We start from the raw sequence: 16,022 nt of genomic DNA, 5'->3' as shown, positions 1-16,022 counted from the left end.
GGAAGATTTGTAATGGCTTATGGGGAAAAAGTTGTTTGAACAAAAGAAACTGTTAAATTACTTTCACAAGTAGAATAACTATGGCCTAAAACTGTTTTATTAAATAATATTGTTATCGGCCAAAGTCATTAAGATTTCTGAGAACCTAAATCAATATTTAGTACCGCTGCACTTAGCATTGAAAAAATAGTTAATATGTTAATTACTTGGGTCATTCCTTTAAAAGACTGTTCGGTCATAAGAAAATTGCATCTCCACGCGTTTTTGGTTTTGGTGCTGGCTTAAACTGTACTGTCAGCAAATGTCCTGTGCCACTTTATAGAAATTAAAAATAGTAAATTAAGCCATAGGGAGCCCTTAAGTATATCATTTTATAAGAAAGTAGGTTTAAACAAGGGAACTTCACTGTAAACAGGTGTGTCTTGTAAGACTGAGTTCTGGCATCAGAACATATGACGCAGCAGCTACAGTTAAGACTGTGGCGTCTCTGATGTTGGAACCAATGGCCAAGGTTACCATTTCCCCATAATGGCTCTGAGTGCTCGTCGAGGCTGTGTCTTGAGGTTTGTGTGCTGCTGAGAAGGCGTGCTCGACTTGAGATGCCATTTGCTGTTCATGTTGTAGGACACCAGTGCCTGGGATGGAAACCCACATTCCTGTTATATTCCTTGACTTAAATGGTAAGTGAGGAGGTGTTTTCTGAAGGCTCACCTCCGACAAGTTAGTGCCTGCGTGACACTGAGATTCTAACCCAGTGTGTCATCAGGCAATTCTGTCTGCCAAAGATTGGAGTCCATCTCATGTGTGCCCACACACTCTGGTCCTTGACGGAGACTGAATCGTTTAAGAGTTGTGTTTTTGTAGCAGTAGAAGGAATGCTGCTTCATCATGCACGACCCACGGTGCTGTGGGACGCTCTGTTCTCCCAACAGGTTAGGATGGTGGTAATGTTTTCCTGCACTTAAAGTATTTTCTTTAATTCCTGGGGAAAGCTGTCTCTCTGGAAAGGAATAATAACTAGCGATACTTACATGGCATGTTTTCTTCTTCTGGTGTTTTCTTAGCGTTATCTAATAAATTTCTCAACCTTCTCTGTGAGTGCTGGTGCCATGCATCCCTGCCTTGCCTTTTTTTTTTTTTTTTAAAGTAACTGATCCCCTCCCCCATGTGAAATGTTTTGGGTCTGGTACATTTTACATCCATTCTGCCTGTTGGAAGAAAAATAGGAAATGGAAAGGTAGATTAAGGAGCTAAAAATAAGTTAAAAGTCAGCAGTTATATTCCTACAACATCTGCAGGAGAACTGTGTATTAAAATTAACTCTCCTGAATAGACACGCTTGGATGTCTTCAGTGGTTTTCTTCCACTGGGCTGACAGTGAGTTATACATATTAGCATCCTGTGCTACTTAGCTTACTTATATGGAAGATTTTTACAAACATGCGGAGTTGGAGAGCAACACTGAGCTCTGCCACCGCCGTCTGGCCGCCTGCTGGGATGGGAGCTGCTTTCTTACTGCACTGCTGTAAGAGCCTGTCCTAACTCGTTCTCTTGAAGCTTGGGGACTGAGGGTGGCTCTGGCCTGTTCCTGTGTTAGGCTTCCTGGATGGGCAAGGGACTCATGTCTGTAGTTGGGGGTGCGTGAGAAAGTGGAAAAAAAGTAAGGAAGACCAGTTAGTCTGGATATCCGCAGAGATGATCAGGACTTTGGTCGGCCTCAGGCACGTTTTTGACTCCAACACGCCCACTTACTAGAAAAGGCACTTTAGTGTCTGTTCACAGGCTACGGTGGCAGGGAGCTGGGAGGGCCGTGGTACAATACTCAGTTTCTAGCGCGTGGAGCTGGTGGATCCTTTTGTTGAACTTAACTGGAATCACTCTTGCTTATTTCTCATTTCTTCAGTGTGCTAAAAGGTGGAATTTGGGTTACAATCCTATTGTTGACATTTATGAGTGGACATCGAATAACCTCTTGGGTATCTTGGCTTCATTTGCTTTTGGTGTAAAATAAGGCATAAATGTGGCTGATTGGATAAGATAATTTCTTGAGGCACTTTCTGTCTCTAAGATCTGTGAACTTTTGAATGGTTATCATCAGTGTCGTGAAGATTTCAGAGCAAAAAGCAAATGAAATTGGAAGCAGAAGAATTTTAATAAGCACACGGAGATTTAGCTGGGAGGGTTATCCTTTAAAACGATCTCAGTACTTACTGGAACATCTTTGCTTTTAGCTGATGATTTCAGCTCTCAGGATAATCTCGATGACCCAGAAGCTGGCGGGTGGGATGCTACCCTGACGGGGGAAGAGGAAGAGGAGTTCTTTGAGTTGCAGATTGTAAAACATCATGAAGGAGAGGTGAGTGCTGCGTGACTAGGGAAGATCAGATAAAAAGTCATTTCCTTACCCTGCCCTTAAGGCTTTCAAAACCATCGGCAAGGTGACCATTTCCATGCTTACATATCTCAGAATACATAAATGAAAACCTTTCATTATGACTTCGAGAAGGAACAGAACTTGAATGTCAGGTGACGTCCATCTGCCTTCCCGCTTCCTCTGCTGGTGACCGCTCCCAGTTAGCGCGAGTAGCTCGGGTCCGCAGGATGCGGGAGCCTCATGCTCTGTCCTGTCAGCAGTGGCGGGAGCAAGTGTCCCTGCAGCGTGCAGAGGCGAAATGGCACGATGTTTGGGATTCGCTTTGAAATTCTTGCGTAAGGATTTCTTAAAAAGGCAAAAAAGAATCGTCGAAGGCAATGTGGCGAAATCTTGACTTTAGCGGTTGAATCTGAGTGATGGGTATAGCATGGGAGTTTATTTTCTAATTTTGAGTACGTTTGAAAAATTACAAAATATTTTCAGGAGGAAAAGTTGTGTGATGGTCTGAGGACACAGCGTTACTTAGTGGTGTCCCTAACTAAGATGCAAAACTGGGATGGGATCTAACGCTGAGGAGACAGACACACCTGGTGGCGGTACGTTCTATGGAACAGCGGGTCTGCGCCCTTCCGGTCTGTGTCAAAAGCACCACCGAGAAAGGCCGAGGCGCGACTCTAGGGTAAAGTAGGCTGGGGGGGTGACAGCTCGGTGCAACTCGTGATCCTGGGCTGGGAAAACTGAAACATTTGAATATGATTCTGTATTAAATAATAACGTCGTATTGATGTTAAATTTTCCAAATGTGATAATTGCAGCGTACTCGAAAGTGATTCACAATAATGATAACGTTTGTGCGTCGTGAGAGGGAGAAGCAAAAGTGACCACATGCTTACAGTTGGGGAATCTCGATGTGAGGTATATAGGACATCACTGTACTGAATTTTTGCAGCTTTTCTTGATATTTGAGCATTTTTCAAAATAAAAAAATTTTAAGAACAGCCCAGCCAGGAGCGTCATGCTCTGTATTTTCCGGGCCGAGGACTGAGGTCGCGCCCTCACCTCCCTCGTCGTGCACGGCAGTTCTCACGGTAGAACCTCGCACGTGGCCGGCCGGTCCCCCTCCAGCCCAAGCCGAGATGGGATCCTTGAGAGCGTTTTTGTTTCTGTGGAGAAGAGGGAAGAGCATTTTCTGTCTGCTCTGCAGGTTAAAGCAGAAGCCTCCTGGGACTCCGCGGTGCACGACTGCCCCCAGCTCAGCAAGGGCACGCCCGGCGACGAGCGGGTGTTTCTGATCGTGCGCGTCACCGTGCAGCTCAGCCACCCCGCCGACATGCAGCTGGTGTTACGCAAGAGAATCTGCGTCCACGTTCACGGCCGGCAGGTGAGTCTTTAGTTCAACTTGAAGAAATGACTTTAACCACAGGTGCGACAGGAGGGCAGGGCTGTGACATGGTTGCCTGGGCCCCTGTCCAGGCAGGGGCTGGGAAACGCCAAGCTTTGCTTTGCCAGGTGCCTGTTGCTGTCCTGTAACCGTGCTTGCTGCAGGCCCCGAGTGCGTCATCCCGACTTCCTTCCTGGAGTATTAAATTGCTCTGCTGCATCTCTCTATGGCAAGTTCACAAACTACAGTCACTGTTGTGGGTGCCACACAGCCCTTCGATGGGCAAGTTCACGTGGGTCCCGCACAGCGAGGAGGTTCCCTGGCAGGCCAGCTGTTAGCTCCTCAGCACGGGGCTGCTGACCCTCCTCTGTCCAGAGCTTTTTCCCTTGCAGTCTTGGATTCGTATATTTGGCTTTGGGATCAAAAGGTGAATAAGACGTGAACCGGGCACAGCGGTATGTGTCTGTAGTCCCAGCTACTTAGGACGCTGAGGCAGGAGGATTGCTTGAGCCCAGGAGTTCAAGACTAGCTTAGGCAACATAGCAAGACCCCATCTCAAAGAAAAAAAAAACCAGTCTGTGTCCTTAAAGAGCCAGGTCAATTTGCATATGTAGATACATAGACAGACACCTGCTCCGTGTGGGGGTGAGGGCCATAGGGCAGGTGCTCCCCACTCGCCGTGAGGTCGCAGATGAAAGAATGAAGGGTTCAGACTGAGGAAGTCAGGGAAGGCTTTGAAGAGGAGGGCCGCATCTGACCTGGCACTTTACAGAAGAGGGGTGAGACCAGGCAAAGGAGAGGAGATGGCTGTTGCATGGAGAGGGGGAAACACATGTTTCGAGAGAGTGAGGAAGGACGGGCAGGCTCGGGACACCATGAGAAGCGCAGTGTGACAAGATGGACCTGGTGTGCCAAGGACTGTGGCCTTCAGCGTCGCTGCGGCTGGATTGTGAAGGGCCTTGTGCCGCGTGCAGGGGTTTAGTGGAGAACTTCTATGCAAGAACTTAAATTCTTCCTGTTACTGGTTGTGCCAATGGGAGGATTTGGGAGATCGCCTCTGGAGATCCTTTGTAACTGTCTTATCTCCCTTTCTTGAGGCATTCTCAATACACCGACTAAAACCAGGATAGATGAAAATCTTTTCATTTAAAAGAGCGCAGTCATGGTTGACAGGCTCCTAGATGTAATCTCCACCCCTAAAAATTAATCTTTAGTTCTAAATGTCACACTGATATCAATCTTTGAAATGAAGACTGGCGGTAATGCTGTTAAAATTGCAGCTCTTTAGCTTGGCAGTCCAACATCAATAAAACCCGGGTCGCAGGGTTAGCTGTAGATGTATGTGGTGTGTCTCCCGATCACTCTGTCTCCCTTTTCTTGTAAGTCTGTGAGGGACTGAAAAAGACACCCTGCTCCTGGGGCGCCTTTGGAGGAGTGATTTTCCATTTCAGAATGAGACATCCTGGTTGCCAGGCCCTGAGACTGACCTGGCCACAGCCACCGGGCCTGCAGCGGCTTCTGGCGGAAGGGTTCCCGGTTGGGTTCCTTGGTTTTTTCTTTTTTTTTTGGTTTTTTTTTTACTTTTGGGGCCAATTTGCCCCTTTTTTTTTTTCCTGGTTGAAATAATTTGGAAGTATTTTAAGGCATGCCATTTTCCCTCTCAATTTCAAATATTTCTTTTCTAAAAATTGCTTCTTTATAGCAAGAACAGAGCCTTCCATAATGACCTTAATCCATGCAGGTCAGCTTCACTAAATCCACACAAGTGGAAAACAAACACGACACGACAACACGGCAAGACAACAGTGGCACCCACACCTTCCTCCACCGCCCCTGTGAAAAAGACCGGCGTAACTGGCCTTGGCCCAGCACTGCAAGGCCGAAGTCAGGGAGGGAAGGGATGAAATAAACAACCTCTGTATTCTGAGATGCTAAAGTTGTTTAAGAAATTGACTAAAGATCATCGACTATGAAATAAAGTACCAGATAGGTTTGTGAAATTATGTATTTCTAAGACCAAATAGCTGGATCTCTGTTTTCTTTTGGGTTTTCACGTTTCTGCCTTCCCTCTTGCATGGGGGAAGAGGCTCGGTGCCCCTCGCACGTTCCCTCTCCTGCCTACCTTTATCCACCAGCGGCGCTCCACCCTCGTCCCCGCTCTCTCCAGCCTCTGCAGGGCATTTGCATCAGCAGCATCTTCAAATGAGTCATCTCTGCATTAATTCAACAGTTCAATCCTAACTGCAAGGAGCGCAGTCAGCATAAACAATGACCGTGCACTCTTAAATCATTCTTCGTAACGATCCTGCTTTAGTCAAGAATTTAATGCCTGAACTTGTCAATATTCCTGGGACAAGATGTCCATCATGCTGGGGGGATAAACGTGTGAGCATCACCCGTCCCTGTTTACATCTTAGTTGGAAGGTCATTTATTGTGTGGAAGTCAACAGTCTTATTTCTGTATCATTTAAGCAGAGTTTATCCAGCACCTACTGTTGGGTTCTGCACTTTACAGTTGGTACTGTTCCTGTGTTGGTTATAGGGCCTGTCATACACTGCAGGCATCTCACAAAATGATTCTGTGCTGTTTGTTTTGTGCTAGGACGGAGTCGAGGAAACCATATTTGGTGATTTGGATTTCACTTGTTTGGAATATGCTCTGTTTTCTTCTTGTTAGAATGAGCGCAGTCTTAGTAGAAAGATGAAATCTTAAAAAGAAAAAAAAAAAGAATGAGCGCAGTATCCTTTATGCCATCTTTTTGTTAAAGTAAACTCAGTTTTTGAGATGGGAAACCATGTGTTCTATTTTGTTTTTCTACAGGGTTTTGCTCAGAGTCTCCTAAAAAAGATGTCTCATCGAAGTTCTATTCCTGGCTGTGGAGTGACTTTTGAAATTGTCTCCAATATTCCAGAGGTGAAGGATCATATGCAATTTGAACTTACTGAAAATAAGCACTTAAAAAGAGCTAACTCCCTGAAAAGTCGCCTATGTATGAAGAAATACGTATGAAGTAAAAAGATATATTTAGGGAAATGCTGTAGATTTTTAGAGGAATCGCCGACTCTTAATTTCTACTAAAATGTACTGTGGCTTTAAAAGTTCTAGTTTTAATAATTTGTTGAAGAACTTTCTTTTGAAAAGCAAATCAACATCTTTTTACTCATAGAACAGAACAGAAGAAGGTAACTATGTAAGCCGTGAAGGGAGGTGCCATAGCATTGCATGGAGATCCATGTTTGATCTTGGAGTCAAACAGAAGTCTTGTTTCTGTCACTTATTAACAAAGTAAAACTTAGGAAAATTACTCTGAGCCTAAATTTTTTTATTTGTCAAATGGAGTTAGTAATACATTCTGCACAGAGATTTTAAGGAGTAAATGAGACAATGTGTACAAATCGTTGTGCACATACTAAACAAGTTGTACTTTCTGTTGTTGTTATTATACCTATTACTTTGTCAGTACTACTGTTATTTCTGTTTCTAAACTGAGATAGAGGATTCAGATAAGTGGAGCTTAAAATTATACCTGATAGAAGCTCGATGGAAGATGTGGCTTATATTACACATACTTCCTAATACGTAATTCCTGAATTATTAATAGGTGTTTCCCCCCAGGCAGTGGCACAGCTGGGGGAGGGGGTGCACCTCGCAGAGGCAGGGGAAGTGGGGGACCTAAGGAAGGACTCTGAAAAAGAGGGAGTCCCCTCTCCCCAATCACCATCAAAAAATGGGGAGGGAGTGAGGGGTGGAGACGTAGTTTCCTCGGAAGTGGAAGGATGAGGGTGTGCGACATCCGGGTGGGGGACACCCCTCCTGGACCACACCAGCAACACCGACACCGTTCTCTTCATTTCTGGACTTAAGATCTGTCCGTCGATTCTGTTGAGTATTTAAACAATAAGTGGACAATGTATATTTTAATACAGATACCAGTTTTTAGAAAAGAAAAAATAGATTACACAGTACTTGGGTTTTATTTTAGATATCTTGTATTGCAAAATGCTTTTCCTCTCAGATAACATGAGATAGTACTAGTTCTTTCCTAGATCCTCCAAGTGTTAGACTTATATAGTCAATATTAACTATTTATTTAATTTGGAGCCTGCTGAACATTTAAAAATTAAGCCTGTTTGCGGAGTTAGATTAGCTGCAAAATCTTGGGTCTGTAATAGATTGTGTGCTTCATTCACTCTTGTAAGATTTAGAACAAGCATACGTATATGTTTAGCTAGAGACTTGCTGTTTATTCTCTGTATATAAAGACTTTATTGTGTTTTTCCAGTGGTTTCAGATCTTAATAAATGGCTTGAGTGCAGCTGAGCAGCAGTGACGGCCACACTGAGCTGCCTTCACTGTCCCTTCTCTGTTTCATCTCCCCTCCCCCCTCCTTCCCTCCCTCCTGTAGTTTTCTTATCCATTTCAAAGGTGCCTCCATTCTTAAGTAATATGGTTTTAAAAGAGAATAAATGTGGGGGAATCAGCTTGAAGATAAACATAACCTCATGTGATTGGGCTGTTAATATTAATAATTAGCTAAACATCCAAGCTGGCTAACATCGTTTTCACATTATCAAATCCCGGTCATAAAGGAAAAATGAAACATAAAGCTGATTGTGTAAGGACTTAAAAAGATCCCTTAATCAAGTTTTATCATGAAAAAGCCCCCTAAAGTTTTTTGTGTTCCATGTTACAGAAACCATCAGGGCATCATGGCAAAAAAAAGTGGTCCCAGGCTAGGGAGCAACAGAGACAGTTTATTTCTCTCTCCTCACAAAATCGGGATAATGTCTGTTCCTGCAGAGGCTGAAGTATTTTGTGTCGGTGGTGAAAGACTATTCGGCCAGGAGTCAGGAGACGCAAGTTCTGGTCTTGCGTCCTTCGCTAATTATGTGGCCTTCCTCTCTTGTCACATGGGAAATGAGAACGAGTCCGTCTTTTCAAGGCTCGATGAATTACTGTAGGGAACAAAGTTTTTGTGAACTTAAGCCATCTTACAAATCCTCCCATATTTCAATCTGTTCTAAGGCTCATTTAAATTTTTAAAAATATCTTTGTCGTTAGAATGTTTTATAATTGATGGTATCCTAAAATTAATTGGCAGAGTTTTTTTTCTTAGTCGTATATAAAATTATGTTTTATCTTACAGTTGATGGCATTTAAGATGCGGTGGCATATGGATGTACGTTTTGTAGTTCTGACATTATTATAAGAAATGCACGAGTAAATAAAGTATCTGATTTTCCCTGAGGAGAGGAATTTACTATGAACCCACTTTACTTGAAATAATTAAATACTTGAACGCAGTCCCTCCGTGACTTGGGACTGTCCCATTCATGTGCACGGCCAGCTCACGCCGGAGGAGCAGGGACGGGTGGGCTGCACCAGGAAGTGCAGTGCGTGAGATTTCACCTACCTACGTCTCTTCTTGCTCGACTCTGAGCCTTTGGCTCTGCCACTCCAGGGTTGAGGACTGAGGCCAGCTTTGGAAACTGCCAGATTCTGAATGTGTCGTCCGCAGTAGGCTGCTCAGTAGTGGGGGCGAAACCTTATTTCTATTCTGTTCTCTGAACTGTGCCTACTTCCCGCCGGGGCGATTTGGGTCCCACCCTCTGTGTCATCCTAGCTCTTCTCTTGCTCCCCTCCTAGTTGTGGGGTGGGGGGAATGTTCCTGAATATTGTTGTTATGGTGGCCATGTTTCTGGCTAGACTCGAATCCGTTCTAACCCCGTCACGGTTTTGTTGTTGTTGGGGGTTTTTGCAATGGGAATAGGGAACGATTCTGTCCAGAATATGCTGTGTTTCAGCGATGCTCTGTTCAACTAGCCTTTCAAGTTAACTGGTAGGCTGATCACCATTTCCTTCTTGGAAAAATGAATTTTGAGTTCCAAAAGCTGACTTTAAAATGGGATTTTGGAATACATTCTATTAATATCTGTTCAGAATTCTGTGTAGATCAGGAAGCTTTTATGTTTTCTCTGGTAACATACTTAACGCACAACTCTCCGGCCTTCAGGATGCACAGGGCGTGGAGGAGCGAGAAGCGCTCGCGAGGATGGCCGCCAACGTGGAGAACCCGGCGTCGGCCGACGCCGAGGCTCACATCGAGAAGTACCTGCGCAGCGTGCTGGCCGTGGAAAACCTGCTCACCCTGGACCGCCTCCGCCAGGTCAGCCCGGCGGGTGTCGAGCCAGGACAGCGGCACTCAGCCAGCGGGCTCTGCGCGGGACTCTCTGTAGTTCCAGTGTTGTTGCATCCGAACTTCTGAAGAGCTGACTGTCACACGATTAACTTCGAATAATGCAGAGTGGTGGAGATTGGGTCATTTGGTCGTGTACAGCAGCAGCCATTATTTAAATAACTAGGAATGTCTGGGGACGGTGGATCCAGGCAACAGACGGTATTGCTCTTGGAGTGTGTCTCACGTGCATTTTTCCTCTCTGTATTTTCTGATTCACAGGAAGTTGCGGTGAAGGAACAGTTAACAGGAAAAGGGAAGTTGAATAGGAGGAGCATTAGCTCTCCAAATGTGAACAGAGTGAGTGCCTGGAATCCCAGTGCCGTGCTCTGCCTGGGATCTCCTTTCTGTCCTTTTAAATAACCCTTCTCCAACCTTTAAATCTCATCTCAGATGTCCCTTCCTTCCCTGGGTGTCTGTGCGTACCTCTGCCTCTGTTCCTACTAATATGTTAGAGGAAGCATCACACAAGTATTGCACTTCTCAGATGTTTCTCGTTTATCTTCCAGTCACCACTGCCTAGCGTAGACTGTAGATTTCCCGCGAATGTTTGTGGAACTAAACTAAAACTAGCCAAGTGCCCAGGACAAGCCAGTGACATTTTCTGGGCTTAAGTTAATTATTTTTAAATTGAGAAGTCTGGACTAGGTTTACAAACTGATTGCTCCAGACCATGCAGGGTAATATAAATGAGTAAAGTAGGCCAGGTTTGTTTCATAACGGTGGCTCAAGTTCGTTGTTTTTTAAAACATAGATTAGTTTATGGATATATCGAACTATGGGACTAATTCTTCACATAAGAAATATGCTTATGGCCCCTAGATTTATTGTTCCTCCCCTCATTTTTGCTAAAGATGTAGATATGAAAAATATAGCACTTTAGGAGAAAAGTCACCATACAAATGTTGTCGAAAGAGCAGCTAACCTTAGGCTAGTGTTCGAGGGAGAAGAGGGAGTGATAGGAAAGGTTACCCGCCAGAGAGCCACGTGGCCCCTCAGTGACCATAGAGTGACATCCTGACCATCTCAGACGGAAAGATCAGGACCACTCTCAGACGTTTAGAAATACCGCTTTAAGGTAAATGTGTTAAATATATTAAATTATACTGATCTATGCAGAGACTTGGTATTTGGGATCTGATAGTTTAAAATAAAGTTTGTGAGTTTATATTTGCTACGAATACCCAGAGAAAGGGATGATGAGCTCAGGCCATGGTAAGATAACAGTAACCTGACACCCTTCAAACAGAAGGGCGTCAGCAAATGCAATATCTCTTGGTGTTGCCTCGGTGTAAACTGGATGTCCAGGTCTTATGTGAACCTCGCGTCTGAAAATCGTTAGTAAACAATTCATTGTTTTTGGTGTCCCAGAGGCCACTAGCCTGCAGCGCTGGTCTTGGCAACCTCCCTGCTGCCTCCCAGCTTTGCCGTTGGGTTGACTGGGTCTCAGCCCCCACGTCCTGGACCACGTGCTGTGTACTTGGACACACAAAGGACTAATCCTCTTGTCTTTCTTCCTCAGTGGTCTGGAAGCCGACAAGATCTCATCCCATCATACAGTCTAGGCAGCAACAAAGTGAGTGTTTAAAACTATTTCCATCAGTTTGAGACTTACTTCCCTTTTAACTTTGATCTTCTCAAATACCACATTGCTTTTGCGTGCCAGAAGGTCTCCTACTCCCCACACTATGTGAAATTTATTGGACAGTGTGTAGCGTTCATCTCTTCTAACCTGCCAGCTAAAATAAGGTTTACTAGACCCTCTTACTGTCGGGGTTAAAAACAAGTTATTTTGCTAAAGTTCATATTTCTGTCTAAACTTTTCTTCCTATTTCTGTCAGAAAAGGAACCTCAAATCAGATTTTTAATAGTCAAGTATTGAAATAATGATTGAAAACTTTATGAAGAATAAGAAGATTATGCCTAAAACTTAGTATTATTAGTTAAAAGAAAGAAAAATAAGGAAACAGAAATTTTGTTAGCTGGAATTCATCTATTTCCTCATTAACAGAACTTCCCCTGTTTAACAGAGTCTTCGGCATAGGTAAGTCTTACTTAAAAGAGGTTAGCACTCCTTGAAATCCATACCTGAATGCCACACATCACAGTCTGTGCCTGTCGTTTTTGAGGGGCCCGGTTAGATGCTGGCGCTTGCAGCTGTGTGCTGCCCGCTCGGTGTTGACGTCGCAGCTGTGGGGGAGGGCGGTGGTGGGTGTCATCGTGCCGGACGGTGAGCTGTGGGGGAGTCGTCGTTAAACGATCTGGGGTGCGGAGGACAGGAGTAGATCAGAGACAGGCTGTTTCACGGTGATTATTAAGGCCGAATGGAGGACATTGTACTATTTCTGTTGTCAGTTACTCTACACTGTTTTTGTATGTTTGACATTTTCCTTATGACAACTTAGGGAGCACGATAGAGATGAAGTTGATGAATCCGTGACATTTGTAAGATCTAGATTACCAGTCATTTGCCTGAAATAATACGTATGTTTACAGACACGTAAATTACTACCCGCTCATTGGTGCATGTGAGCACGTGCGTGGACACGGGTCTGTGCACGTGTGCTAAAGTGCGGTACTCGCTCACATCCAACCAGCAGCGGGCTTGATTTGCTAAGCTTAGCGTAAGTTGTGATTACCTGAAAAAAGCAGAGTTTTTGGAAAATTGTAGAGTCATTTTTAAATATAAATAAAACGTCCTAAGGAAAATATATTTATAAGAAAGGACATGACTCTCTCTGTTTTTGGGGAAGTGTATCTAACCCAAATCTTCAATTGTAAGGTCCCGGAAAGAACTGACCAGGATTCATCTTAAAATGCACACATAGTGGAAAGCAATGGTGTCTTCCTCAAAGAAAGTTACCGTGACTCTTCTGCGCCAGTCAGTACACAAGAAGGAGCAGTGACGTTGTGATAGGGGGACGTAGGCAGAGCCGGAGTGCGACAGGGGTAGACGGCCCATAGACATCACCCAGGGAGCACGGGGGACCGCTGGGCGGGCGTCATTCCTGAGCACCCACTGGAGGGTGCCCAGGTCAGACGAGGCTGGGGAGAGGCACCCGCGTGAGCACCGCTGGCGGCTGAGGACGCCTGCTGTGTTCAGGATGGTACACCTGGGCGAGGGTCGCGTGGCGGGAGTGTGTGGGCAGAACCCGGACAGGGGGGCCTCCCGTAGGCACCCTCACAGGTGAGCCGAGGAGGAACTGAGGCCTCGTGGGGAGGCACAGCTGTGATTACATCAGTGACATCTGCCTTGCAGACTCGTGTGCGCTGTTTCTGGGGTCGTGTTCCATTAGTCCATGTGTCTGTCCCTCTGATGCTGATGACACGTCAGATTATAGACTGCAGGGTCTGTGTGCCGTGTCTTCCGTGCCACATGCCACCACACCGCACGGGAGCTCTCGGGGCAGCTGGAACGATGTTCAGAAGCAGGGCGGGGCCCCGCAGAGGGTCACGTGTCCCCCCCCACCCTCTTAGTTTTCAGCAAGTATCAGAGCACAGAGTCCTCAGTTGGGCACAAGAGTGACACTGAGAGGGAGGCAGGAGTGGAAGAGTTTGGTAGGATTAGGGCCACTGGGAGGTAAGAGGGAGTGGTAAGTTTCTAAAACCAAACTCTCAGTTTGGCCTGATGTCACTTGGAAGTAGGCCAGCCGCGTTCTCCACCCTTCCTTGCTGCTGCTACACCACGACTGAATTGATGAACTGATTAACCTGGGGAAAAAAAATGGAATTTGATTATTCCAAATTTTAAATTCACCATAGGGCCTAAAATAAAATCACTCTTGGGATAAGCCTTTCAGTGGAAAATATAAAATATGATCGCTAATTGAAGCGCTGTTACTATTCACCGTTATTGGATGTTTCATCGTTATTGTGAGCATGTTTTCTGTCGGTAAAATGAAAACTTGGTAGGCTCTTCGTGACTATCTACCAAGACCGAGCGATGCTGGGCACGGAGTTAATCTGGGCAGTCACTGGGCTTTCCTCCCCAGGGTGGCCGTGCGTCGAGCTCCTCTGCAAGTAACACTCAACAATAATATCGGTATTTGTAAAGTTATTTTAGGGAAGATTATGTTTTAATAAACTAGTAAGTGGTGTGTTTGTCATCTTCTGGTGGGAGTTTTTGATGAAGTTAACATCAGCCAGTAGCTTGTACAGGATCCAGATCACTTAGGACTGTTGGCTCCTGTGATCAGTACTTAGGTTGCTGCTGAGAGCAGATAGGTTTCCAATACGTGTCTGAAACCCAAGAAGCCTTTCCACCTCGATCCATCTTTAAGAGCAGCCGAGAATGTGCTGTTCCCATCCTGCTTTTCGGGCAATTAGTAAAGAAAACTTGAGGTAATCATTAGGGTCATTCATCTGTGAAACGCTAGCTTAAACTCGTATTGCATGCCATTATTAAACTCTAGTGAAAAAGAAGTTAGTGATTATCAGAGGATCAAAGGGAACTTAAAGCATTTAAATGATTTGTAGCTCATTTCTTACTGAATTTTGTACAAGTAACGTTTGGGGTTTGTTTCTTCGTTAAACAGGGCTGATGTTAAAAGTGCTTTAAAGGCATCACCATTTTTACAGCTTACCTTGGGTTTTAGGAATGGTCTTTTAATCCATCAACTGATGAAATCTCTTTAATGGGAATTTACAAAATAGGCTGAGGATACAATAAAATTTGTTAATTCAGAGACTTCCATAATTGAGAACTTGTGGTTATTTGACTTGGATTTAACTGGAATTTATTATCTTCAATAGCTATTAAAAGTGAGAGGCTTGGTAATATACTGAGAATTTTTACTTTTGTGAACTATGCGTGAAAACACGTTTTGTGGGGGGGAAGGGAGGCACCTCCTGAAGGTAGAGCGTTCGCAGGTTTCAGGTGGGAGCGGAGTGAGGAAGGGTGTCTTGAGGCAGGATGGCAGCCACAGCCTCAGAGGCAGAACTTAACGGAGGACTGAGGGAAAGGAAAATCCTCATACATCCACGTTTTATAGGGAGGACACATGATGTACGCCGTGGAAAGAATGTCAGAGTAGAACTCATTAGGAGTTGTAAAGTGGGGCAAGATCCAAATGTGGGGTGTTAACAATTATTAGGAAAATTAATATTAATACAACAAGCAAGATGACAAGTATAAGAAGAAATATGCTCATTTAATCAAACTTACCATGTCCTGTAAAGGGACTAAAGCTTCAGTGATATATAACAGTTTTTCTTGAATATCTTTAAATTTTTTTGTTAACTGATTAATTTGAAACAAGGTTACCCACTCTTTCCTAGGGCCGGTGGGAAAGTCAGCAGGACGTATCCCAGACGACAGTGTCCAGTGGAGTGGCTCCAGTCCCCCCTGTCCTGCCTGTTTGTCCCCAAAATAACCATTCTCCGGATCCAGGTAAGTTCTCTTTTCATTTCTCAATCACTACCAGGAAGTGTGAGCACTGCCAGAAAGCTTCAGTGAGGATTTCCTGCCAGGTAACCTCTGTTCTGCTAGTTAGTGTCCATCTGAACTTTTTCCCTTTCTTGTCTTACTTAACAAGTTGAATTACATTGATTTTGGAATGTTGAATTTATCTTGCATTCCTCTGATAAATACCACTTTATCTTGGTCCATTATCCTTTGCATTGCTTGACTCTCTTGGCTAATATTTTGTTAAGGGTTTTGGGGGTATGTGCTCTATAATGAATATCTGTCTGTAGTTTTTTATTTTCTCTTATTCATGTCTTAAGTTTATGTGTTTCCATTGGCTTCATAAAATGACTTGGGAGATGTTTTTCCCCATCTTTTTTCTGGAAGAGTTTATGTAAGATTGGTATTCCTTCTTCCTTAAATGTTTGACAGAATTCCCTAGTGACACTCTCTGGGACTGGTACCTTCTTTGTGGGAAGATTTTAAATGATGACTTGAGTTTCTTTAATACAGGGTTATTTAGTTTTTTTATCCTGTTATGAGTTAGTTTTTCAAAGTTATGTCTTTCAAGGAATTTTCTATTTCATCCAGATTATTAAATTTATTTTCATAAATGTCACATTACCC

The 16,022-nt window shown here is 44.3% G+C and overlaps 1 protein-coding gene across 1 annotated transcript in view; it reads left to right on the top strand.

The window, feature by feature from the left end:
• The window catches only part of KIF13B (kinesin family member 13B), a 172,319-nt gene that overhangs the window by 131,757 nt on the left and 24,540 nt on the right, over positions 1–16,022 (top strand). The window contains exons 26-33 of the mRNA XM_012654927.1: positions 625–680; positions 2,232–2,356; positions 3,579–3,755; positions 6,577–6,669; positions 9,770–9,922; positions 10,214–10,291; positions 11,514–11,567; positions 15,269–15,380. Of these exons, the coding sequence (XP_012510381.1) occupies positions 625–680; positions 2,232–2,356; positions 3,579–3,755; positions 6,577–6,669; positions 9,770–9,922; positions 10,214–10,291; positions 11,514–11,567; positions 15,269–15,380 (848 nt within the window). The remainder of the gene's footprint in view (positions 1–624; positions 681–2,231; positions 2,357–3,578; positions 3,756–6,576; positions 6,670–9,769; positions 9,923–10,213; positions 10,292–11,513; positions 11,568–15,268; positions 15,381–16,022) is intronic.

Source organism: Propithecus coquereli, unplaced genomic scaffold, assembly GCF_000956105.1.
Source record: "Propithecus coquereli isolate 6110/MARCELLA unplaced genomic scaffold, Pcoq_1.0 Scaffold451, whole genome shotgun sequence".
NCBI lineage: Eukaryota > Metazoa > Chordata > Mammalia > Primates > Indriidae > Propithecus > Propithecus coquereli.
This window is presented reverse-complemented; position numbering and strand designations above follow the sequence as displayed.